We start from the raw sequence: 27,972 nt of genomic DNA on the forward strand, positions 1-27,972 counted from the left end.
ATTATTCATGAGCCAACCGCAACGCAGCCTCTGATTGGCTCCACCGGAAAGTCGGGGGAGATTTGCCGAAAAACAATAAAAAAGTTAAGACCCGTCGCTGCAAATATTCAAGACCATGGTGAGATCTAAATCAGAGAAACAGAGCGCCCGCTAGCGTTCGTTCATTACAAGCGTGGACAGTTGTGCATAATCGGAACGTTGGTTGTGTGTGACCGCGCAACACCAATGGTCTTGGGACCAAGACTAATCCTGTATAAAGATCTTGATATAAATAAAATTAATAAATAATTCAATGTGCCAAGCTCTGTTTGCGCCGTTAAGGTTGTGGATGCTAGCCCGGTGTATGCCTCCTTCCTACATTCGCTTATGACGGTGGCCTGGCACAAGATGTTCTTGCTGAGGCGCTCCCCATTCAGCGGGCATTCGGCATTGCGGCGGAAACTGAATGTTCTACCGACGGCGCTGATTTACATTCCATTTGTTGATTGAATATATTTATGTATACATGTACATGTCTTTCTTTTATATTGTGTACGGATTGGAAATAAAGTTAATTTAATTGAAAACAAACTGTGGATTTAATTTTGTTGATAATTGGTAATACAAAAATGTACCCAATATAAAGGGAAGGTTTCAGATATTTCTCCTCCCTTTGTGGGTGAGACGGTGGTTGGGACGAGGAGAATTTAACAGTCAATTTTTATTTAAAGGGAATGTCTACGTTTGGTATTTACTGTCATGGTAATACACACTTTTGGTTTGAATCCTATAGCGGCTTTCCATAATATAAAATCAATTTTAGAAGCATTTCACTCCAATGTGGTGTGGTTTTGTTACCATAAGTTCTGTGTGACTTAACAAAAAATAATATCAATTGATATATCGTTCTTTCCTGTTGAAGTTGTTTGCTTTCCGCAACTTTGTAAAATGAAATAGAGTGTTTTCCCCGAAAATGTAAATGGAATATCCCTCTGTTTGTATGTGCATTCATGCCGTATCACGGTCAGTTCCCACAGTGTGGGGATATCTGCACAAAACAAAAAATAAAATTATTGAAAAATAATGTTTTGTAACCGTCACAGTTGAGTGGTATCCAATATTGTAGTATTCAACTCAATACATAAAATGTCTGCGGAAAGGGAGCCAACAAACTTCTATGTTGTCATTTCCTTGTAGAGTTGAATCCGTGTGGTTAAAAAAATCACGCACATTATCGGAAGTGTTTAGTCATTAGGGCACAGCTCACAAGTTGAGTGCACCAAAACAGACGAAGGATTTACATTATTTTTGTCTAAACTGTATTGTTCCTTTTACTTATTAATATTGTGCTTGTAGTTTGGGAATAAGCTGGTGTGTTTCTGAATTGTACGAGAATCGTCCAGAAGGACCGAGAATCCCGGAAGGCATTTACACCGGTGGAAAGTGACGGGAAGACCCGGGTGGAGACTGCTGAACGTCACGGTGCGATCTCATTTCACGGAGGTATGGTATTGTCAAAGACCACTATTTTCACTTGGTGTATCCCAACAAGCATGAAGTGACAAATCTGTGAATATTAATTTGGACTCAATTTGTCAGTTTTGCTGTCAAATGCCTATAATCATAAAGGCTACGGATGTTCGGTATTTTATTATTAAGAATTAACCTCTTCCTCAAAAAATATGTTACTTGAGAGGGAGCCGTTTCTCACAATGTTTTACACTATCGAAATCTCACAATGTTTTACACTATCAAAATCTCTCCATTGCTCGTTACCAGGTAAGCTGTTATGGCTAAAAATTGTCCAATAGTGTATATATATATATATATATATAGCCCAATGGCGTATCATTATAGACTGTGCAAGTCTTGCGCATGTCAAAAACCAGTATTCTAACAACATACATGTGAAAATGTGGGCACGAACATCAGCACCGTACCAACACCAACAGAAAAACAAACACGCACTAGCATAACAACAACACCATGCAACAGATACTTTGCTTATTTATTTCCTCCTCATGTTTTGTCTATCAGAACCTTTAGCAAAAGAACTTTCTAGACCTCAAGATGGATGGCGAAACTCAGCAAAGACAAACTCGGTTTTCCGCTCTTGTGGTTCTCGTTCTTCTGTCATCACAGTGTTGCTCACAAGGTTAGTCGAGTCAAATTGTTATCAATACAAAGACTGCGATTGGTGCATGATGATCACGTGCACAAAATCTGGACCCAATTGCGTAATCGTAAGAAAACTGCCAAATATTGTTCATGACCTCATGTTCCTATTCACAGGGAGGGGTCCTGAACCGTTTCAGGGTCAGTGTTCAGGGTAACACTGACCCTGAAACGGTTCAGGGGTCATTCAGGGTAACACTGGCCCTGAAACGGTTCAGGACCCCTCCCTCAATATCTGGGTGATTTTGACATAATGTCAAAATTACCCAGATATTGATTTGTGTGCTTTCAGATGCCTAAAACACGATTCAGACCTTAAGTATTTAAATTATTGAGTGAGAAAATACTCTTTCTCAAAAACTACACGTAACTTCAGATGTAGCCGTTTCTCACAGTGTATTATGATATCAACAGCTCTCCATTGCTCGTTAACAAGTAATTTTTAAGAAATAATATCCCCAATATATGTTTTCCTGCAGATTTTCTTAAAATGACTTATGGCAGAAATCGTATCAAACATTCGTGCTCTCGTGGCGTTCTTCTGGGTTCATGGCGATAATGTACTGTACGAGTTAAGCAATCGGACCCCACGATTCACTTCCAAATTTAAATGAAGGTGTAGATGGTGTTTACAGCTGAGTGAACAGATTGGGATATTTCGTATGAATCAGTGGTGAAATGTCAACACAACCTTCAGCACAATAAAAAAAACACCTAAAATATCCCACACTGAGTAACTCCAATGCGAACGTTTATGGCAAGCCATATGCCCAATAATTCGATAAACACTGTTTATCACCGATAAACACTGTTTATCGCCGTTAAACACTGTTTTTCGACCGATAAACACTGTTTTTCGAGGTGATAAACAGAGTTTACCGATAAACACTGTTTATCAACTGATAAACATTGTTTATCGAAAAACTGTTTAACAAGCGATAAACAGAGTTTTTCGAGGTGATAAACAGAGGTTTTTCGATAAACACTGTTTTATCAAGTGATAAACATGGTTTATCGAAAAACAGTGTTTATCGGTCGATAAACATAGTTTTACGCCGACGCCAGATGCCAAACAATTCGATAAACAGTGTTTATCAGTTGATTAACACTGTTTATCGAGAAAAAACTGTGTTTATCAACTGATAAACAGAGTTTTTCGATAAACACTGTTTATCGAAAAACTATGTTTATCAAGCCATATGCCCAATAATTCGATAAACACTGTTTATCACCGATAAACACTGTTTATCAATTGATAAACGATGTTTATCTCGAAAAACAGTGTTTATCGGTCGAAAAACTGTGTTTATCGGCGATAAACAGTGTTTAAACAGTGTTTATCGAATTATTGGGTATATGGCTGCCATAAACGTTTGTATAACAAAGGCACATTTTCACACCGTGGCAAAGCATTACGTACTGAACTATACTGTGAGATGGTACAATGACAACAAAACTGTTGTATATAATATAATTGCTTTACGATTAATTATACAATAGTTGTTCCGTGTCTCTTGCTCTCTTTCTCGACGGGGCAAGGAAGTGGGAAATTGATTCAGGGGGAAGTATTGGCACACGATTGGAAAGAAAGATTATTCATGAAATGGTCCAACTAGGCTCCCCACAACTAGGCTTGGCACACATTCGCAATTTATGTAAATGTATTTGTCGTGCATTCTGTTTGTCTAGTCTGTCTTGTGTTTTCTTTCTTCTGTATAGTATTTTATGTTGTTTGTCTGTCCATAGGTTAAGGCACAAAAGCCTCTGCCTCACCCTAACCTAATTGTTGTCCTAAAAGCTTCCTAATATATTTTTTATAACTATCTAAATCATTGTAAACTTTCATATCCTAAGATACTAAGTAATACTGTAAACTACTCATAATTTGAATATAACTATAAAACTTTGTAAAATGTCTAAGTGTACATGAAGGGCAGCAATGAAATAAATGTGTGCAAACACAATACAAATACAAATACGATTCCCTTACGGGTACCATCTACTTCTGGGTCATGAGAAACGTCGTTTAAACTATTATATAATTGTTTTGTCTTGCCAAATTGTCAAGACCAGAATTCGAACCCACACTCTGATGTAATTATTGCTCCATGCTACGTTCAGCAAGGATTATTGTGTGCTCTGCAAATCTGTCACATTGTACCCACTGCGCATAATAACACTCCACAGCTGCTCCGTTTATAAGGGAATTTGAAGACATGGGAATTGGATGACGTTGTTTGAATAATTAAATTGTTTTGCAGTAACGGATACAGTACCCCAAGAGCCGTCTGAATTGGAAGATAATGTATGCTCTGGGGGAAGGACGTGCGGGGACTGTACTGCCATTGATCCCTCATGTGGCTGGTGCACACAGCAGGTTAGTTGGTTACTTATTCAAAAAGGCGCTATATAAATGTCATGTTTACTACGTGACTGTTGCGCACAACAGGTTAGTGTTTAGTTGGTTACTTATTCAAATAATGTGACTGGTGCGCACAACAGGTGTGTTTAGTTGGTTACTTATTCAAACATGTGACTGGTGCGCACAACAGGTGTGTTTAGTTGGTTACTTATTCAAACATGTAACTGGTGCACACAACAGGTGTGTTTAGTTGGTTACTTATTCAAACATGCGACTGGTGCGCAAATGTCGCGCCTTCCTGTCATGGTCACCTAAGACGTCATGTCCTGTTCGATCTAGGATTTTCGACACAGCAGATTCAAAATGGAAGTGGTTAGTTGTAATTATTAAAAGCTGTATTCTATTTTGTGGTCCACATCTTGTTTCCTTAATACTTTTATGTTTTCATTGCAAGTTTCAAATAAATTCCTCTCATGTCATTTTACTTTCTCGATCCATGGTATGGTGTATAAGAATGGATCAGCCTGTTTTTCATACACTTATCAAAATATTGTTTTAGTATTTGCTGAAGTTCTTGTCAAACTAGAACTGGGTGGTACACGAGCTGTAGGGTCAGAAAGTATATTATAAACTTTTGACTCGCCACACTTATAGCACTTTGACGATTATTTTCAGGGGTTTACGGAAGACACTGGCTTTCTAAGGTGTGATCTAATTCAGAACTTAATCAACAAAACGTGCCTGAATATTACCTACCCAGTCAGCAGCGTCATCATAGAAGAGGTTCGTAAGATTCATTTGCTTTGAATTAAAGACCAAGCCCAACTTCAAAACTGCTTAAGCATACAAAATAATAGACTGTGCAAGTCTCGCGCGCACCGGAGCGAGAAAACACGACAACTGAAGAACTTAATTTTTTTATGAATCAAATCTTTGCTTTAATGTTTTCTTAATGCCGAATCTGAACAACAAAAACAACCATTAGAGCTTGTTTAAATTAGTTTCAGCTTTTTAAACTAATACACAATTATCGGTTAAAGTCTATGTATAGACAAAAGTAAAACTCTGGGACAAGGATGTTTGTTTGATCTTAAATGTTTTGAAACCCCTTTTGTAAATCTACGCCCGAATGTGAAACTACTGAAAGCTGGTTTATACGCGGACGCACAATGGTCGCAAGGGCGTTAGATAAACGCGTGACGCATTTTAAAGAGGAAGCCGACGCCTAAGCGACCAATGAAAAGGCTTTCCACCCCGCGCTGCCAAAACAAGCGTCTGCGTAAGTTTCGTGATCGGAGATGGGCACAAATTCTTAATTTTTTACAAGTAACCTGACCTGAGGTCAAGTTTAAACATCGGTTTTTCTTCGTTTTTATGATGACTTTATTTTTACTTTTATATATGTTGTTAATTAGTATTACATTTTTAACAACATATGTCATTTTTATGGTCATAAACTATATTAAACTAAAGTAATGGACGAAACAAAATCTCCCCAACGTAAAACTCCATAAGGTTAGGACCACAATGGTCCCGGAAGTTCAAATCTGCGCGAGACTTGCACAGTCTATTGCCAAGCCCAACAAAATAATGCTAACCAGAATAAGGTTACCAGCGTAAATGTCATTTTTACATATTTTGTTTTTAAATGTACCTGGTTATCCTGCTTAGTTGTGCTTAGCAAACAAAATGTTAAGCAATATTTTTGGCATAAGCAGCTCTATGAAATTTTGACCCTGGACTCGGTTAGACTCGATACATGACGCGAAAGGGACGCTGACGTAACGTTTTTATGGACAAGAACAGCTTTCGTACAATGATTTGATTTCTTTTGCCGCCTCAGTGAGGGCGCCGTTTGGCCTCAGAGTGCACTGTTTCGCCCACAGACATAGACCTTTTCGCAAATATCGGGGCGCGCGCGTAAAGCTTGGAATTAGGTGCATTGTGGTCTAGCTGGTAGCAAAATTTGATTCATATCTATCCCACAATGCACCTCATTCAACAGTCTGCGCTTGCGCATTGGTATTTGCGATAAGGTCTATAAAGAACCTATAGACAGTAGGGGGCGCCAAATTGTAATTTTGTACTTTCTCAAACCGTGGGCGGAAGTTAACGCGCGACCCGCTGCTTTTACTTAGTACACGTTTTGGTATAACCTTGAGGCAGTGCCCGCACCGTCTTAATTATATTTTATAAATTTGCATAAGATGATGACCCGATGCGGGATTGTAGCCTGAATATGTAGGACAACAGTTCATAAATAATCCATATGACTGTTTGCAAATGTTGGGCGTTGAGGTTGAGCTGTAAAATGTCGTGTTTACAACCCCTTTTCCGGGAAATCCAGTCTAAACTCCGTGTTGCGTACGCTCGCGTGGAATGCACACAAAACAATTGCGTATCAGTAGCACGTAAGTCTATGCGGTACGCGCCAGCGCCCGGCGAAAACCACGCACCGACGCGCCTTTTGGTCGGAAAGTGTGACGAACATATTTTTTTTCTAAAATTCTTCTACTTTCATCGTTTTGGAGAAAGTTCAGAAAGAGGAGGAGAAACAGCAAACAACTAACGGCAGAAAAGGTATCTAGCTAATATAATAATGATCTTACAATTTTTTTTTTACATTGTTTCTTAGAAGTTAGAGTAAGACTATGGTTTTTCTATCGTCATCTCTTCACTCGCCCATTGCTACAGGTGTTTTCGCTTGCGTTTTCACAAATTTTGCCCACGGCTAAGCCCGGTTCATACTTTCTGCGAGTGTGAATGCGAAGCGAATTTTATGTAAATTTGATGTCACAACCCTCCTTTCGCAGCGATATTCGCAAGTGAGTTGAGCAAAGTTGAGCTGCTGCGAATTGTTCATTGCGAAGTTGTGACGTCAACATTCGTATCGCGTTCGCAATCGCAGGAAGTATGAACCGAGCTTTATGGGTATAGTCTGGTGAATTACGGTATCTGGACGTTGATTTCCATAGGTATACTGTCCGTCTATAGGTTCTTTATGTCTGTGGTTTCGCCTGAGTGGGGGCGCTGTTTGGCATCAGTGAGGGCGCTGTTTTGCCTGAGTGGGGGGTGCTGTTTGGCGTCAGTGAGGGCGCTGTTTCGCCTGAGTGGGGGCACTGTTTGGCTTCAGTGAGGGCGCTGGTTGGCCTCAATATGTGCGCTGTTTATCCATGAGGGCGCTATGTTGTGGCTGAGTTCGGGCGGTGTGTTGGCCCGTGTGGGCTGTTCCTTTTGTATTGGTTGTTTCTCAAGCCCGAACGATGACAACATGACCCGAGATTGATTCACTCGGAACAAGATCACACACCACCTCTCATCAGGGGTTTTCGAGAACAACTCTTTACAAAATGGCAGCACAACATCAATAGAATAAGTAAATTAGATGCAAAGTGACTCTCATACACATCGGTGTATGGGTAAAACCAAAATTAAAGACTCTCAAAAAGATTGTTAAAGTTAATATTGATAAGTTGAAAGTTAAAAGTCATCCAAAAGAAAATAAGGACAGTGTGGTCTCTTTTCTACTGTCTTTTCCAACTGTTAAAAAACATCATTTTTAACTGACGAACCTCAGACTTGTGACAGTGGTGCGTTCGTTCAGCTGCCCTGGGTCGACCCCGGTGTGTGGCGTTTTTTTTTATCCAGGACGAACGTGGGTAATTATCTGCACACGTTCGTCCTGGGAAAAAAAACGCCACACACCGGGGTCGACCCAGGGAAGCTAAACGAACGCACCCATGTGAGGGCACTTTTTGACCTTTTGACTCTAACTAAGTTTAAGCATGGAGCAATAAACTAAGCTCCATGGTTTAAGAGGGAGTTTTGACGAGTGTGACGTCTTTTTATGGGTTCTTTTAATATTTCACTACCGAAAAGATTTTATCGATACTTGTCATTTGTACTGTACTCGATCATGAATTCACTAATATTGTTCAGTATCTTTTGTAGAATGAGGAGCTAAGAGATGCTGATCCAGTTCTAGGCGATCCTGTCCAAGTTGCACCTCAGAAAATCAGACTGAAACTCCGACCTGGTATGTATTAATGTTCCGTCCCAACTTGATAATCGTCCCAACTTTAGTTGGGACTGGCTGGTCCCAACTTGAGTGTTAAAGTTGGGGCGTCCCAACTGTAGTTGGGATTTTACATAGAGCTCAACAGTACCATGCGTGGATTACTGTACTGTCGGGACCAGACTGTGTAGACTTGATTTCAAGTCTGAGAGTGCGGTTATTTCTCTGCATCAGCCACACAGAATTAACTGCCGTCCCAAAAGTGTACCAATGCATGCAATGGGTTGACTGTCCCAACTTGGTGTAGTGGGATATGGATAGGCCCGGGTTGATAATATTTTAGCTGAGTGGTTGGAATGGTCTCCTCATAGAAGATGGGACAGTTACTCTGTTGGGACCCCCAGTAATGGCTGTCCAATGGGGATAGACCAAAATAATTCATTTTATAATATTTTATTTGGTAGAGATGGTCTTAACTATAGTTGGGACAGTCATTGGTACAGCTGGGACAGTTGTTACTCTAGTTGGGACCCCCAGTCCCAACTGTAATAATGACTGTCCCAACTGTAGTGGGTATTGACCAAATTTATTTTATAATAATTTATTTGGTAGAGATGGTCTCAACTATAGTTGGGACAGTCATTGGTACAGTTGGGACAGTCATTACTCTAGTTGGGACCCCCAGTCCCAACTGTAGTAATGACTGTCCCAACTGTGTATGGGTTTTGACCAAATTTATTTTATAATATTTTATTTGGTAGAGATGGTCTCAACTATAGTTGGGACAGTCATTGGTACAGCTGGGACAGTTGTTATTCTAGTTGGGACCCCCAGTCCCAACTGTAATAATGACTGTCCCAACTGTAGTGGGTATTGACCAAATTTATTTTATAATAATTTATTTGGTAGAGATGGTCTCAACTATAGTTGGGACAGTCATTGGTACAGTTAGGACAGTCGTTACTCTGGTTGGGACCCCCAGTCCCAACCAACTGTAGAAATAACTTGACTTCGCTTGTTCAAGTTGTCTTGGCCCCTCAAGGCATGTTTATTTGTTTGATGACCACAAGTTCATCTCTATTTGTACAAGTAGGCTCAAATGCGTAACACTATAATTTTCAACATTAACCAGGTTAAGAGTTTCTTGAGAATAATTAATTTACCCACTCAAACCCTTCTACTACGCACCGCCACGCTCCAGCCACAAACAATTACCGACTTGATTTAAAGACTAGCTCACACCATGAGGCAGTCTACCACCATGCCCACACAACCCTGCAACGCGCTGGTACCCTGCATTACTCCCCAAATATAGTTGGGACGCCCCAACTTTAACACTCAAGTTGGGACCAGGCCCAACTATAGTTGGGACGATTATCAAGTTGGGGCGGAACATTAATAAACCATAACCTCGAATTATACCTTCATTAATTCAACTTCAAGGAGAGTCTGACTTTGAGTTGATGCCACTCGGTTCTGCTCTGAGCGAGCCAGGTCAGAGGTCAGAGCATGAATTATGCGGTTCAGTGAGGGTCAATTCGACTCTTAATCTGCCCACCAGTGGCCTAATCCTAAACATGCTAAACAAAATTAATTGTCCCAATTTCGCCATGGAATCATTCAAAGGCAAGATTCAATAACTAACACTATAACGACCGTTGGGAGGAGGGTTACGTTATCGCAACTATAATAGGTGCAACCTCGTTCTATAAGCATAATTTTAATTGGGATTTATTTCAATGTATTAAATATTATATCTGCCTTACATTTAAAAAGTTAACCGGTGCAAAAGTAGTAGAGCGCATTATAATAATTAGAGTCCCCAGCACTTCTTCTACAAGGTTTCTAGAAGTACCCTAGCACCACACACCTGCAACCTATACATCCCTACACTGGGTGGGAGATTGATTGGTTATAACAGATTATTATTTGTTACAGACACTGCACCCTGGACACCTTCGGTCATAGGGAAACTTTCTCCAGTCTTCTCTGTTGGTGTTTTGGTCGTCAAAGTTGCGAGATAATATTAATATTATTTTTTTTCTTTCAGTATTTATAGTTATGAAAGAAAAAATACATATTTTTATGTAGTTTTATTGTTAACCAATGCCATTAATAGTCTGTGACTTTTTATTTGGTGAGAACATTGTATTTTTATATGAAAATAAACCAATTTTGAATTGAATTGAATTGAATTGAATTGAATTGAAGAAACACCCTTGTCACCACACCAAGTTGTGTCCTTTCAGATGCTTGAATTTGGGACCTTACAAAATTAATTTCTAAGGCCTCGAAATCAAATTCGAATATTTAGTGAGAAATAACGATGTTGTTATATTTAGAGGGAGCCTTTACCTCACAATGTATTACACAATTAACATGCTTACAATTATTTTGAGCAATTACCATTTATTTTGAGCAATTACCAATAATATCCAGGGCTTTTAACTGAAATTTATCTTATTGTTTTATTTCTCCCCGTCACCTTACAGGTGAAAGTGTGAATCTGAGGGTATCTGTGCGTCAGGCCAGGGATTACCCGGTGGACCTCTATTACGTCATGGATTTAAGCGGGTCAATGAGGGATGATTTAGACAACCTTAAGGTGTTAGCCGATAGAATAGGTACGCCTTGACCCTAAATCAAAATCAAATGTGACTTGACCCCGCTTTGAGTCAGTTTGACCCTAATCCATTTATACGTGGCTTTTCGCATTGGCTTGGGCTCTGTGGTTTTGATTAGTGTACATTTTGTTCAGTATTTTCAACATATGGAGCCGAGACTTGGAAAAGAGTCGTGTTTAAAAGTATGTTTTTGGTTCTTCAGACTTATTTAATTTCTTGTTTTTCAGCAACGGAGATGGGAGAAATTACGAGAAATTTCCGACTTGGTTTTGGCTCTTTTGTCGAGAAAACATTATCACCATTTACGAATACTACTCCTAGTAGGTAAGTGTTGGATTTAATTGTTTTTATCAAAGTAAAGGGTAACCAAGGGATGCCAGTTTTCCGGCTGTTGCCGGATTTCCGGCTTTTTAAAATCTTCCCCGATTTTTTCCGGCACTCTGTGTTTCATCTGGCAGGAAAAAGAAAAAAAGAAAAGAAAAAAAAATTCTGGCGCTCCGTATTTCATCTGGCTGGAGAAAATATATTTTATTGAAAACAGATTTCCGTTGTTCCGTTTTTCATCTGGCCAGAGAAAATATAAGTTTTGAAAAACATTTCCGGATCTCCGTATTTCATTTGGCCGGAGAAATATATTTTATTGACAACGAATTTCCGGCGCTCCATAATTCATCTGGCCAGAGAAAAATATATAAAATAATATCTGCTGTCAAATCGCTGTCAACTCGTCAACTCAACCACTTCCAAAATGGCAGGCATGAACTAGTCTTGACCTAAGGCCTCAGCGATCAACTAACATAAATTGCAGTACATTCTACACATGCAGTACCAATCATTCACGCCTTGAGGCAAGACTTTTCCAAATGCAGGAAAGCGCCCTCTGTTGTCCATTTTGTTCAAGCCTGTGAAAAAGCAAGATGGCGACCGACGGCTTTTTAGCTAAGAGAAATTTTTTTCACGATCAAAAAACAAAATTCTTACAATCGAAATGTAGCATAAACTTTCAAATTCTCTTTAGAGCTTATACTGTATAGTTTTATGCATCCTTTGTGGATTTTAAATTTATTTTGGAGGAGTTGACGGCGAGTTAGCGGCACCAATTGAGTTGACTCCTCCCAATAATGTGCGTTGCTAGCTGACACCGATCGAAAACTTGCAAAAGAAGGTTTTTTTATACAACCGATCCTCACATTACGAACCCATCAACATGGTTGACAAAAACCAAAGTACTGTAGCGTCGACCGTGCCTTGTACACAGTTTAATGACACAATTGAAGGTACAATTAACTGCCTTTTCTGTCCGTTTCTTTGGATGTGTATTCACACACAACAAGTCATAAAATTACACGAAGCAGAACCTAAGCCAGAGAGCGCCCTCTCCAGCGAGCAGACACGATCGGCTTGTCTGGGCCACAAGCGTTGCTCCGAAGGGGAGTGGTGCTGGCGCCCCCTACCGGTCGATCGGCATCGCCGCTACAGTACTTTAAAGGCAGAAATAAGAGGGTTAAGATCGTCTAAAAATGGGAAAAAAACAAAAAAAATTAAAACTGAAAATTCGAGACTAAAATGAGACTATGCTTGCCTTTTTGCAAGAGAGGGGGGGGGGGCAAAATTTTCTTTTTCTTTATGTTTTATTAAAAAAGTGTTGTTATGTTCTTTATAGTTTTTTGGTCTGAGGGAGGGGGGGCGGTGACCCCTTTTCCTTCAAACAATTTTTTCCAGGCTCTGAAGGAAAGAGCCACTGGCATCCCTGGTAACCATACCAACTACGAAAAATCTTTGAATATTTTAGTTTATATATTTTGAACTAAACTGCGAATTAATTATTTTTTTACTTCTTAGTATTTTGGAACCGTGCCCAGGTTGCCAACCGACTTACAACTTCATAAACCATCTTCCTTTGGACGTTGAAACAAGCTTGTTTTCGGTAGGAAAGTATTTCAGTAAATTCGGGGACGCTAGGTGGCAGCAGACTCGACTAGGTGCCAGAGCTCTCAATGCCACTCTAATGGGTACTTACCATACTTTATGCAATACGCATGTCAGATTACTCGCTGGTTTGCTGTCACCTCTTGTCCCTTTAGCCCCAGCAATGTTCAACTTGAACATCTTCTTCAGAAAGCATATTAGAGTCGATTGAACTCAAAGTTGGGTATAGCTGTTGTACATAAACCGACAACTTCTGTGAAATTATTTTACTAATTCCTTAAAACCTACAGCACCTCACTTCAGGGAAGCCTTCTGCCATGGTTTTGTTTGTACTTTGTGTCGTTCAATAAGTACCAAAACCATTCAAATGAGTGTCCTCGCTCCTAGCTACAATACAAGTTGGTTAACATGTTTATTTTCCCGGTTTTCAGGAAAAAATAAGAGAGACCATAATCTCCAAAAACATAGACTCCCCCGAGGCCGGACTTGATGCCCTCATGCAGATCACAGTATGCAAAGTAAGTGATGTCAGCAGGTCAAAAGTTATGATTGGACGACCCTCAGCTGAGGTCTTGAATTCAAGCATCTGAAAGCACACAACTTGTGCGCCAAGGGTGTTCTTTTCTTTGACGACCAATTGAATTCAAATGTTCACAGGTTTGTTACTTTATGCATATATATTGAGATCAGCAAGTGAGAAGACGAGGTCTTTGACAATACCAAACATGTCCAGTGCCTTGGAGCGGCTCTTTAAAATTAAGCCCCGATGAAATTGGTAAACCATGGAGGAAACAAAACGCATACTTCCCATGGGGGCCACTGCACAAAGAGCACGCTGACCTTCAAAATGCCTTATTGTGTTACAATCTTATTTTTATTTGAAAGGATTTGATCGGTTGGCTGCCTAAAGCAAGACACATCATTATTTACACAAGCGACGATATTGTTCACATTGCTGGTGACGGAAAAGTAAGTGGTGCTCATTTATTTTTGTGTTATTTTATCCCCAAACAATTTTTAATATCAAAATACCAATGTCCACAGAAATATTCCAAACTGTTAAAGTTGAGGCCAGTTACAAATTTTTTGTAAAGGATGACTTTTTACACCATTGTCTGTAATTTTCTTTTTCAGTTACTTGGGATTACGGTTCCAAATGATGGAGAATGTCATCTTAACAGTGAGACGGGCTTTAACGACAGGGCCAACGAGTTTGTAAGTTTTTGAAATAAATACTTTATTTTAGGTTAGACTGGTCCCTGTCTTTGTCTGATAAAGACAGGTATTGGCTTGACAGAACAAGTGGTTTCATTTGGATACGGTGGAATCATTGGATAAACGGGCAGTGACGTAAGCTTTCCATATCTGTGTTTTGATTGGTCAAAGCTGATCTTTTTAAGCTGCACTTTCGGTCGTCTGCATTTAGCATGCAATGTGTAAGTGAAATGAACGTATAGGTGATTAGGGACTGGGATTGACCTAGGCTAAAGGCAGATCTCTAGCGTTATTGATAAGCCTCGGCAATGCGTGACGTCAGATGTCTATGCTAACTTTGGGTACTCTCGGCAATGCGTGACGTCAGATGTCTAGCGTTATTCATAAGCCTCGTCAATGCGTGACGTCAGATGTCTAGCGTTATTCATAAGCCTCGGCAATGCGTGACGTCAGATGTCTAGCGTTATTCATAAGCCTCGGCAACAATGAAAATAAAATCAGGAGAGAAGATGGCGCCTATGCAACAAGCCCTTTGTTGGGCTCTGACAGTTCTTACATTTGTTACTATTTCCAATCTCCCTTGCTGTCTGAATTGTATACCAACAAATAGAGTTTTATTCACTGATTCTGCTGGTTCCTCTGCTCAAGATTGTTGGAGAAATGCATGGAGATCCTTGCTAGATTTCTTCTGGAGTTCTGAACTAAAACTAGCATACCAAGTTGGGAGTCTTCAAGCCAGTAGCATCATACAAGGTACGCATGACCAACTCCATTCACCCCAGCATGGACCCCATTGTGCCCTGCCAGCTAGCCTTTGTCCTCTCCATGCACCCATGCATCATGACTCATGTTCAACATGGCTAATCTACAAATTCAAACCAAGTACTCAAAGAAGATGTAAGTTTGGCAGAGCTCCAACACAGTACTATTCCAACTCAACAGCATCCTTCAATATCCCTTTAACTGTATCTGGAGACATTGAAAGTAACCCAGGACCTGTTAAGGATCCATGTGGCAGTTGTAGTCGCCCTGTAAAGTGCAATCAGAGATCCTTCAGAGGCCTGTAACAAGTTTTGGCATCAGAAATGCATTCCTGCAATGACCATCATACAGTACACGGAACTCATGTCCAGCACTATTGATTGGTTTTGCCCTCACTGCTCCTTCACCCTGCCTTTTTCATCTTGTTCGGATACCTTTTTTCAAGAGGTCTTCGATATTACTCAAGACCTCAATTCCACTCGGGCATCTGACAAGGCCACTTGCAGAGTACAATCCTTGGGCTCTCCTCCATCATCCCTCAACATGAATTCTATCTCTGGTTTGCTTCTTAATGCTAGGAGTATTCGCAGTAAGCAACGGCAGTTAGAAGCTTTTATGGAACTTCACCCCATGGACATGGTATGCATTACTGAAACTTGGATGACTGGTGATGATACTGATTTTCTGTCACATTTACCTGGGTACTCCTCTTTTCGCCGTGATCGGAACAGTTGTGGTTGTGGTATTATGGCCATCGTCAAGGATACATTACTCCCAATGGAACTGGATGCTTTACACCCAACGGACATTGAGTTAATGTGGCTAACGCTAACTGCGAAGCACTCCAAGTGGTTAGTTGGACTTGTATATCGCCCCCCAAACTCTGACATTTCGTTTCTTCATAATCCAGGATGCATGTGACAGGGTACAAGCTTATCTCCCACAATATGAAGGACTCCTCCTACTTGGGGACTTCAATATTAACTGGCAGGCTGATGTTCCTTCAAAGACTAACCTCAATGGTGTCACCAATTCAATTGGTCTTACACAAATAGTCGAAGATGTAACCGGTCCATCTGGAAACTCTTCCTCTACTGGATCCACTATTGACCTGATTTTCACCAATCAGCCTGAGAAATTCTCAGTGGTTGAATCTTTTCCAAATCCTGTCAGCAGTGACCACCATGCAGTTCACTTTTCATTCAGTACACTCAGAGCTCCCCCTCAACCAGCTGTTGTACGCTCATTTCTACAGTACAGAAAAGCTGACATGTCACATCTGGAGAGGTTGTTGCACCTTGCACCATGGACAGCATTCATGGATACTAACAATCCTGATGCATCTTGGGAAGGCTTCATGGACATTTATGAAGCAGCCATTCATGATAGCATTCCGCGGAAACAATGCCGTCGAAATAAAATCTCTTTCGGATTTCCCCTGAACTGAACAAGCTCATCCTTCTCAAACGTAAGCTGTTCATTAAAGCAAAACGCTCTGGCAACAGCTCTGATTGGACTTTCTACAAACGTGTTAGAAACAAAGTGAAAAGTCTAACTAAAACATTGTACATGAAGTATATCAACGGTCTGATGTTCTCTTCGCCTGATAACAAGCGCAGTTTTTGGTGTTTCGTTAGAGACCAGAGAAAATCCAAGTGTCCTCCAGCTTTCCACGATTCAGACAACTTGCTAAACAAACCCCTCGACATTGCTGAAGCGTTCAACACGTTTTTCTCATCGGTTCATTCACCTGCTGTATGTGGTTCAGAGACTCCTCCACCCTGCTCCCTTCCAATCCCCGAGTTGTCATCAGTCAGTGTTAACCTGAATTGGCAAACAAAATCCCTTAAGAATCTCAATGCCCACAAGGCACCTGGCCCGAACGGTATTTCCCCAACTATTCTCCGAGTTACAGCTTCTTACATTGCTCCACCGCTAATGCTTCTCATGAATTCTTCCCTCTCTCATGGTGTTCTCCCAATGTCATGGAAATTGTCCAACATCGCTCCAGTATTCAAATCGGGCTCTCGCACAGATGTTAAGAATTATCGTCCAATTGCATATACATCAGTCATTTGCAAGGTGATGGAAAGAGCTGTCGCAGATAACATTAATGACCACATTTCGTTATTTGGATTAGTAGATGATCAACAACATGGCTTTACTGCACGCCGATCTTGTGTTACCCAATTAATGCAATCCAAGACTGGTCTTCCATATTGGACAAGCCTCGTCCACCACGCATTGATGCTGTATTCCTTGACTTCAGCAAAGCCTTCGACACTATGCCACATCATCTCCTACTTGAAAAACTTTCGCGCAATTTCAACATTCAAGGACAAACTTGGGCATGGCTGAAATCATTCCTTATTGGCCGTCAAAATCGCGTGATGTACCGGGGTGCTTTGTCATCTTGGGTACCTGTCACTTCTGGTGTTCCTCAAGGAAGTGTCCTTGGCCCATTACTCTTCAATCTCTTTATCAGTGACATCTCCTGTAATGTTTCAACTAACTGCCTCTTATTTGCTGACGATACATTGTTGTACCATTCCATCTTCTCCACCCACGATCAAATCACGCTTCAATCTGATATCAACGCCATTGGTCGATGGAGCGAATCTAATGGCATGAAAATCAACATTGTCAAGTCAAAGGTCATGCACATGACACGCTCCAAAAAAACACTTACTCTACCTTACTACACACACTGCATGGTTCAGAACTTGCAGTCACATCAACCTACAAATATCTTGGAGTGATCATCAACAACACCCTCACCTGGACCGACCATGTTGATGCTGTTGTCAAAAAAGCTAACAAAACTCTTGGTTTTATATGGCATGTCGCAGGGGGATCATCCACAGAGGCACTACTATCACTTTACCGTTCCTTAGTTCTTCCAGTGCTAGAATATGGTCTGCCTGCCTGGTCCCCTTACACAGCAACTATGTCGTCCCAATTGGAAAGAGTGCAAAGGAGAGCTACCAGGATGTGTCTCAAGCAACAAAGAGGTGTCATGTCATATGATAATAGACTCAAATCACTGAACCTGCTAAGCTTAGATGCCCGGAGAAACAGACTAACTGTTCTATTTACCATGAAATGTTTATTTGGACAAGTCAAATGCTCTGCAGTTACTTCCCTCACCCAAATCAATACCCGTCACTTGGACACTCTGACCTTCAACCATCACTTTGCCAGAACTCATTGCCTGAAGAATTCTCTAATTCATTCTTTCCCTCGTATCTGGAGTAGCTTGCCAACCGCCGTTAAGAACTCGGTCATTCTTGACTCTTGGAGGGGTTTTAACACCAACTGTCTAGTTATTTCAATATTGATGTTTAATGCTTATTCTTTTTATTGTATTGGATTGTATTTGATTTGATATGTTTTGACTTGATTTGATCTGTATTGGGTTTTTTTCTCCACTTAATGGTTATTTATTTATCTATTTTTGAATTTATCTTTTGTTTGTTTGATTGATTGATTTATTATTTATTATTTTTTATTTATTATTTATTTATCTGTTTGTTCATTTAGCTACTTATTAATTAATTTATTTGTTCATTCGTTCATTCTTTTGTTTATTATTCATCATTTATTTATTTATTTATTAAATTATTCCTTTATTTATTTATTGATTTACTCAATTACTTATTCATTTATTTATTTACTTCTTTCTTTCTTTAATTAGTTCTTAGTTTCTCTCCCCCTCTCTCTCCCCCTCCCCCTCCGATCCCTCCTTCCTTCCTTCCTTTATTTCTTTCTTTATCTACCTATCTATCTATCTATCTATCTATTCATTCATTCATGTATTAATGTAAGTATTTATTATTTAATATCTATTCTGTTTTTCTTTTTAAATAACTTGTTTAAAAAGCATCAATTGTTGTCGAGTTTGTTAGCAGCTCCTTATCTATCAAATATCTATCTAGTGCTTCAAATTTTCTTTTAGTTTTACTCAAAGTATATATTTATATTTGTTTATTTTTTAGTATCTAAGTGTTTATCATAGTGATTTTTTTATTTTTTATACTCTATTCGAGGGTTGGATAAGCAGGCTTTTGAGTCATAGTGTAGTAGTACGCTTTTGTTTATCCTGGCCGTCTTAGAATGGATTGTTGTCCCTTCCTCTTCCTTCGTCCACATCCCGTACCTGTCCTGTACCCTTTTGTTTAATCCCGCTCCTCTAGTTACCCTGTATTTAAGTTTCCTTTTTTGAAGTCTTATTATCCTTTGTTCTACTTGTATGTATTTGTTTTTGACACTGGCCGAATAAATAATAATAATAATAATAATAACGTCAGATGTCTATGCTAACTTTGGGTACTCTCAGCTAGCTATAGAGGATGACGCACTGTTTCATAATACTTTCAACCAAGATGCATAGGACACATAGTTCTTAAAGGAGCACGTTGCCTTGGATCGGACGGGTTGGTTTTTGATAAGCGTTTGTAACTGTTTTTTATAAAATGCATATGGGTAGAAAGATGTTGTAAAAGTAGGAACAATGATCCACACAAACATGCCTTGAAAGTGCACGGTTTTCTTTTTACTTAACACGGTCGGTCATTTATGGGAGTCAAATTTTTGACTCCCATAAATGGCCGACCGTGTTAGTTCGCACAGTAAAAGGAAAACCACGCAATTTCGAGGTAAACTTGTGTGGATATTTGTATTCTACTTTTAAAACATCTTTCCAACCATATGCATTTTATAAAAAAACGGTTACAAACGCTGTTATAGACCAACTCGCCCGATCCAAGGCAACGTGTTCCTTTAATTATTAATGAAACTTTAGTATTATTGTTTGAGATTTGGATCTGAATTAAAGTCTTTGTTGTAAAAATTAATATGTCTCCAATTTGTGTGTTTTTTTGCAAAAGGATTATCCGTCAATTGGGCGTTTGAGCGTACGCATGAGAGAGCACAACGTCATTCCTATTTTCGCAGTAACGGTTAAACATATTGATGTGTACGAGGTAAGTGCACCCAGACTTCTGTGCCCAGTTTGATGGGATCACCTTAAAAGCTTTGGACATTATCGAATCGATAGTTGCAGGAAATCATTGTTGGCATAACATCATAGGGGGCCTACTTGGTCAGTTGGTACTGGGCAATGGAGAGCTGTTCATATTATAAACCGGCTGAGGAATGGCTCTCTCTGAAATAACATAGTTTTTGACAGTTTTTTTCTAACTCAAATATCAAAATTCTTCAGGCCTGCATTCTTTTATTAGGCATCTGAAAAGTCATACACAGATTTGTACAACAAGTGTGTTTTTCTTTCTATTACAACTGCTGATTTAGTGTGTTTTTGTTTCTGTTATTATTATTGAATAATTTGTGTTTAGTTTTGTTTTGTTTTGTTTTGTTTTTAGGCCCTCTCAAATTTCGTTGAGGGATCGACGGTTGGTGTACTGTACGCTGACTCGTCTAACGTGGTTGACTTGATCAAGGACAACTATGCTGTGAGTTTAGAAATCCAAGGCTGATTTTATTAATGAAATATAGTGCTATGCATTGAACAGATGTCAAAATTACCATAAATTTACTTTCCCTTTTAATTTTTTGTACTCGCCCTTTGTTCATCCAATGTGAGCTGACTGAGCTCAATATTGATTTCATCTTTTCATAATATCAGAAAATAACCTCCAAGGTGGAAATCTCCGACAATGCTCCGGAAAACCTAGCTGTGACCTACACATCTCACTGTCTGAACGAGGCACCCAACCCCGGGTCGAAAGTGTGCATTGGTCTCAAACTAAATGAGACTGTCAGCTTTGACGTCACAGTGGAAGCTACCAGTTGCCATGACAATACAGAGCAAAGGTAAACACACATCAAAACGTTGAAGCTTGAGTGGTTCCGAGGATGAATAGGAATGTTTAAGCTAACCTATCAAATTGTTTTCCTACTTCAGTTTCACCATCGGACCGATTGGCTTTGATGAAGTTTTAGAGGTTGCAGTAGAAGTGATATGCAGCTGTGATTGCGAAGATTTGTCGGTAAGATCACAAGATTTTATTTTTTATCAGATTTTTTTTTTTTCTTGGGGGGGGGGATCTTAAATTTCGTTTAAAAAAAAACGGTTATAATTTTCTAAGTTTTTAGTAGGAGTGTCTTTAGAAGAAAAAAAATTAGAAAAATAGAACTTAAATTTGACCAAACAATCAATTGTGTTTTTTTAATTATTTTTTTTGGCTTAATTGACTGTCTATGCTGTGCACTGAGCAAAACTCAAAAACGATTGTTGTCGATTAACGTGTTGGTTAGTCTTGAATTTGGTGGCACGGTTGGCTTGTGCGTAAAGCGCTCACCTCTCACCAAGGTGACCTTGGTTCGATTCCCGGCCAGGGCCATGTGTGAGTTGAGTTGTGCGTTGGTTCTCTGCTGTGCCACGAGGGTTTTTCCAGACTATCCGGTTTTCCTCCCTCGGGAAAAATCAAACACTTTCAATCTTGGCTGTGCTCCGTGGTCATAATGGGTTGATATGGCTGGCAGCTGAAGGCGCCCTTGCATGCCTGCTTCCCGAACACATTGTAGCTGCGTCCTTCGCCATTCAGCTCTAGCTGCAAGTAAGGATGATTAGCCCTCCAAATTATTATTATTATTTTTATGATAGTTTTGTGTTATTTGTTTGTTAATTTGTTTTGGTGCACAGATTGCCAACAGCGACTATTGTTCCAATGGAAACGGTACGTTGTCTTGCGGGCAGTGTGTGTGTGACGCAGAGCGTTACGGTAAACTCTGTGAGTGTAGCAGCGGTGAGGACACTGAGGTATCATTCAAAGACAAGTATGAGAACGTGGCATCCTGTAGAGCGTAAGTGTTTTGTATTGATGTTAGGACTGCACAAGTCTAAATAGGTTGGAAAGTGACGCCTAGCCCGCCCTGGAGCAAGTTCGAGTGAGGCCATTGGTTGATTTTGCCTGGTACCCAGGAGGTAACCAGACAAAATCAACCAATGGTCGACTACAGTGCCTCACTCAAACTTGCTCCTGGGCGCCGCCTGTTTAGCTTATGTTTAAAAACTAGTCTGCTGCCACCTAGCGTCCCAAAGTCTCCAATTTGCACACATTGTCTAGTTTACTGTTATTTATTTTCTCTCCATCAACAGGAGCAGTAACTCGTCCATTGCGTGTTCTGGACGAGGTGAATGTATATGCGGGGAATGCGCGTGTTTCGAAAGAACGGTAAATACTTTTGTTTTGTTTTCCACGCTTATAGAAAACAGTTAATTTAACAACAATATTTCAAGTGGCAGACATTACATAAAATGCAGCCTAAGCCTAAGCTAAACCTTTGGTCAGAGCTTAGTCGTAGCCTAAGCCTCGTTTTTTTTATTGTTTCACACGCTAAACAAAATCCCCTATACAGGTCATTAAAGAAATGTCCGACGAAACGACCCCATCCCCCCCTCAAAAAACCTTACTTTCAAAATAATTAAAATGAAGTTCTTGGATTCTTGTTCCCTAACTCTTAGGACAAAAAAGAGGTGATATCTGGACGGTTCTGTGAGTGTGACAACTTCTCATGTGAGCGCTACAATGGGGAACTATGTGGAGGTAAATCAAGGATGCTTGTTACTTCAGTTGTGATTAAACGACATTATAACTAGTTTTGCAATGCTATGTTATCGAATCTGCCACTGTTTGGTGTTTTGTATCTTCTTCTTCTTAAAGGCAGTGAACACTATTGGTAATTGTCAAAGACTATAGCCTTCACAGTTGGTGTATCTCAACATATGCATGAAATAGCTAACCTGTGAAAATTTGAGCTCAATCGGTCATCGAAGTTGCGAGATAATAATGAAAGAAAAAAACACCCTTGTCACATGAAGTTGCGTGCGTTTAGATGGTTGATTTTGAGACCTCAAGTTCTAAATCTGAGGTCTCGAAATCAAATTCGTGGAAAATTACTTTTTTCTCAAAAACTATGGCACTTCAGAGGGAGCTGTTTCTCACGATGTTTTATACCATCATCCTCTCCTCATTACTCGTCGCCAAGAAAGGTTTTATGCTAATAATTATTTTGAGTAATTACCAATAGTGTCCACTGCCTTTAAGGTCCTTTAAGAAAGCTTTTACTTTGTGAATTGTGCATATTTTTCAATTTGTTATAATATTCACAGGGGCAGTCCGAGGCCAGTGTGTATGCGATGAGAAGAGCAGAGGCAGTGTTTGTAAATGCCAACCAGGCTTCAGTGGTGACGCATGCGACTGCTCCATATCAACCGCTGGATGTGTGGCTTCAAATGGGGTACGTTTCTTATTCATAGACCAGCAAACTTAAATATTTACAAAACTTAGACATATGCCACATAGGCCTTTTCACAGCCTAGGTTAAAAAACAATCTTACCGTTATTTTCCAATTCCTGTGAAAAAATAACACAGGCATATAACTCGCGTGGGATTCAAACCCACCACCCTTGTCATTCTAGAGCAGTGTCTTATATCGGTGTTTAGGTTAAAAACAAAATTAATATTCTTTATTCCTATGCGAATCAGTTATAAATGTAAGTGTTGTTTCTCAGTAGAAAAAAAAAATTATTTACAAAATTGGACCTGTTCCAGTGAAAACTTTGTTTATGCATTGTACGTTGTATAAGCACGTGTCGTCAACCAAATACGTCTCAGTCAAACAATGCGTGTCTCGCAAATGAGAAGAGGATTTGATTGTACAGTAACAGTTTACCTCAATCTATTTGCAGCTGTTGTGTAACGCCAACGGGGTATGTGAATGCAACCGCTGCAAATGCGATGCAAACTCAACATTTAAAGGCTCCACCTGTGAAATATGCAAGGTTAGTTCACTCCAAATCTAAAACATCCTTCATTATACAGATTTAAATCAACATTTATTTGCAGTAAAGTGTTTATTTTCATTAATGAAGTTCTCATTGAACAGTGTCCCAAACTAAGCTATTAAAACTTAATCAATTTGTGTGGTACCGTTTGAGTGAAATCAACAGATACATATTGGTTTATGTATTGTGCATGTCATTAACACAAAAAGTTCTGTCTTTGTTGCGAGAGAGGGCACAATAGTGATTGGGAAGGTTGTGCAGAGACTATTTCCAGCATTTTAGACAACATTTTCTCATGAAGAAAGGTCCTGGTATGAACTTTCATATCAAGGTTATTTTTTGTTTTAATTAATTAGTATTTTTACGCGATGTCTGCCGCCACCTAGAGACTTGAAAGTCTCACATTACTAGTGACGTCTGATGTTCAAGCTAGTTCATATCTTGACCCATGTTTTTTGCCGTGATTTTCCCCCAGACTTGCATCAGTAAATGTTCTTCTTACCGCCCCTGTGTGGAGTGTAAAATCTTCGGTAGCGATGTCATCTCGCCGGAGGAATGCGATAAGTGCAAGGTGGTTGTTGTCATTGACAGCGAGCTGCCCAATGGTAAGTCGTTAATATAATGAGTTTAGTAAAATGTATTTTAGAGGATGACCAGTGTGGCAGGAAACTCTGCCTCTCAGATACGTTGTCCCTCGAACGGCAAATTTAGTACAAACTTGATGTTTTTTTTCTAAAACAAAGTTTCCTTGCTTGGAATATAAATGATGTCAATTTTGTTAGATTTCTTTGTACAGTTATATGGTGTTTATTGGTTGGTTGGGTGGTTTGGTGTTTTTTGTCACTTTTATTGTTTGAATAATTAATTGTTTGTTTTTATTGATTTACTCTTTAAAGATGTTTACTGATAAAAATCGAGTGGTTAATTTTGTTTAATCTGTGGTAAATCAAAACCAATTTTCATTGCCATTTTAAAGCATAACAAACTTGTATCCGTTATGCATCCATGCAGTGAATGTGTCCAATCTGTGTGTGTTTCCTGGTGGCTTCAACAACTGTTCATCTTCCTACAACTTTGTGTACAAGACCCTGGACAATGGTACTGTGTTGGTTCACCTACAAGACCAACCAAGAGGTAAAGACAGACCTGAAAAACACTGGAAATTATGTGTTTTTGCATTGTTCAATCAGTCAATACATTAAACTTAATATCCATCATAGGCAAACAATTCAGATTCACTATTCTAGGCCGTTGGAGAGAGAACGTAAAAAGAGTAGCATTATTAATGTCTCAAAAAAAGTGTGGCAGCCATAGACTCAAAATCCGTGTGGGTTTTTTATGGGACTTGAGCATATAGCGCTTATCAATATTGGAGTTGGTCAATTGATCCAAAATTCCTTTTTTATTTTCCTGATGCAATTTTGTTTCACCATTGATAAAGACACGTATGGAAGTGGCGATGTGGGGAGGGGTTGGAAAAGGTTTGGGAAAAGTTACATGCCACTTACTGACAAACACCAATGTGTGAGAGAGCTGTGCACTTTGAACAAACTCATTTCTAAGAACTCATTTTGCTGTCTACAGTGTGTGATCCAAATGGAGATGGGAGCGGCAAGCAGCCCACTGTGGTGATAGCTCAGCCAGTGGATATTCTCCTCCTCGTTATCGGGATAGTTGTCGGCATCGTTCTCATCGGGGTCATCCTTGTGTCACTGCTGAGACTCGCTACATATCTACTCGACAGGAGAGAGTATGCACGGTTTGAGAAAGAACAACAAGCTGCTGTTTGGGATGAGGTAATTACACCACAAAAAAACACAAGACATCCTTTATGGGATCTGAGGCATTGCATTGTGAGATGTATCAATTATTAGTTTGCGCAACACCACATGTTCTTTTGATGATATTATGTCTTGCTTTGTATTTCAATATGCGGAGTAGATTTACGGAACAGGAGACTTCTCAGTTTTCAATCGAACTGTCCTGCTTTTTATACTACCCGAGTGGAATAATGTTAACCAGTCGCAAGTAATAACAAGCAAGTAATAATGATACTATAGTGAATTGTTTCGAAGCGGTGAGCATCTTGCAAACACATGGTAAATGGCATTGAAAAGAATCTACTTGATTGAACACAAAGAGTAACAATAAATCTAGTTGATTCTACAGGTCCTTCAGACTATGCAGCTTGCAACGACTATTATTCTCTGTATTCAAAAACACTATTTCAGTTGTTGACAATCTTTGTCATTGCTTTATCATACAGGGTGTAAATCCTCTATACAAGCCCTCTACGACAGAGTACAAAAATCCAGCCTATGCAAACTAATGGAAGACCATATTAAGGGCGGTCCCAGCGCAGATAGGCTGATGGAATATAGAGGCCTACACTATACCGTACCTTCCTGGACACTTTGGAACGCTTGGTGGCAGCAAACACCGAGCACACATTGCAGTGTGCACCACAGACATAAAGCTTTACTTACACGGACCCCACTGTTGCGATTGGGGGTAAAAAATTGCAGATTTGAGAGCCCAAGAAAAAGAAGTACAGTGTAAAAATGTTGCCCATTTAGTTTAGGAAATTTTTTGGTGACAAAATGAGGCCCTGAAATAAATGGTTTAATTTGCCGAGAGATGTAGAGACCATACTTTTCAAGGTTTCATGTTTCAACGTTTGGAAAACAATTACTTTGGTGTGTATGTGTAGGGGTGTGTTTATTTGGAGGGAAAAACTTTATAGGGACCCTGCGACATTGAGCAGAGGATACAAGAGTTACAATACATTCATAATACACCCTTTACTGTACAAAGTTTGAGATATAGGGCCTATAAGTATTTTTTGTTTATTTCTTTTAAAATTTTAGCGTTTGCCATGGATGCAACCTAATTTAAAAAGGCAAGGAACCGAACTGGTATAAATGTTTTAAGGCACTCAAAAATTAAAAAAAAATTAACAATGGAAGTTATGCAATTACTAGATTGTTTTTGCGAATTCATCACAACTTGGGGTTCTGTGCTCCAATTTTTGAGGATATCGATCAAGCTTTAAAGTTGGTCCCACTAAATTGCAAATAATAGTGTTACTCTCTCTGTCTTTAAACAGCTGTATGAACTTTGGTTGTCGGATCAACTGCTCGCATTCAATATTATTGTTGTAAATCTATATTTTATCCAGCAAAGGTTTTTTTTGTAAAGATAAAACAATAGTTGTTATTTACAGTGTTTTTACCTGATCTACGTCACAATGTCTGATCGCTTATTGTTTGGGTATTAAAACCAAAATATGACCCTTGCCCGTATCCGGTTGAGGTCAGTTTTGAACTATGTTAAGATTTGTTTTAATCAAAGTGGCTTATACGCCATTAATTTTGAGTGACAATGAAGCCTTTTCCAAACTTCGGTTTCGGCTTCAGCTCTCTAGCTTAGGCTTCGCTTTGCGAGATATTAAACAAGCAAGGCATGGGCTTTGCAGGGCCGTAAGCATCTACCATAGAGCTCTATGCATCTACAATGCTAGTATACTCAGATTGCCTTTGGCTGAAAATAAATTGAACTGAAGCTTGAGTAATTTTTGATTTGCGTCTGTATTAAAATTATTATCAAAGTTGTGTACTTTAATATCAGCAACTCAGGCTTTTACAAAAAAAAAAATGTTTTTGACAAAAGAATACTGTTACGTTTATTCTAAATAATGTAATTGTCGCAATAGTTCTGAGATTCTTGTACTCGGTGTTGCGCTGCATCACATCAACACTCTTGTGTGCCCCAGTTGCTGCAATAGGTTACGCATAAACTTCAGGGGTGCTCACACTTACACAGGTGAAAAAAATGAACTACACACAGGTCAAATTAATCATTACTTAAATTGCTTTTTAGCAGTGTTTTCTCCCTCAAATAGCATTATTTCGAAGACAATATTTTGGGGGGGGGGGGGCATCGGGGCACCCCTAGAGGTATCCCTAGCCCCTCCCTCCCTGTGATGTGAAGGATGAGAGCTTAGAGAGGGCGCGCGCGATAGAAAACAAAATAAATATTGAAAGTAACTGGTACTCGACTGATGAAACCGTGAATAATAACACATTGCTGCGGTTGGTTACC

General features: G+C 39.5%; 1 protein-coding gene across 4 annotated transcripts; it reads left to right on the forward strand.

Moving 5' to 3' along the window:
• The first annotated feature begins 275 nt into the window (after positions 1–275).
• LOC139948727 (integrin beta-PS-like) lies at positions 276–27,428 on the forward strand. 4 transcript variants are annotated; one of them, XM_071947012.1, is made up of 24 exons: positions 276–1,482; positions 2,017–2,134; positions 4,416–4,531; positions 5,192–5,299; positions 8,468–8,552; positions 11,024–11,155; positions 11,383–11,479; positions 12,998–13,082; positions 13,516–13,602; positions 13,970–14,053; positions 14,219–14,299; positions 19,948–20,043; positions 20,443–20,532; positions 20,706–20,893; positions 20,985–21,069; positions 21,726–21,886; positions 22,182–22,257; positions 22,548–22,629; positions 23,196–23,323; positions 23,776–23,868; positions 24,347–24,476; positions 24,883–25,005; positions 25,456–25,667; positions 26,138–27,428. In XM_071947012.1, the coding sequence occupies exons 2-24, from the start codon at positions 2,050–2,052 to the stop codon at positions 26,198–26,200; spliced, it is 2,487 nt and encodes an 828-aa protein (XP_071803113.1). In that variant the 5' UTR covers positions 276–1,482; positions 2,017–2,049; the 3' UTR covers positions 26,201–27,428. The 4 variants fall into 4 exon arrangements, with proteins under 4 accessions (XP_071803113.1, XP_071803117.1, XP_071803116.1 ...); XM_071947016.1 differs by lacking the exons at positions 276–1,482; positions 2,017–2,134; positions 4,416–4,531; positions 5,192–5,299 and adding an exon at positions 6,669–7,096 and having other exon boundaries at positions 8,456–8,552; XM_071947015.1 differs by lacking the exons at positions 276–1,482; positions 2,017–2,134; positions 4,416–4,531; positions 5,192–5,299 and adding an exon at positions 6,669–7,096.
• The last annotated feature ends 544 nt before the right edge of the window (positions 27,429–27,972 follow it).

The sequence above is a fragment of the Asterias amurensis genome, chromosome 16, assembly GCF_032118995.1.
Source record: "Asterias amurensis chromosome 16, ASM3211899v1".
Lineage (NCBI taxonomy): Eukaryota > Metazoa > Echinodermata > Asteroidea > Forcipulatida > Asteriidae > Asterias > Asterias amurensis.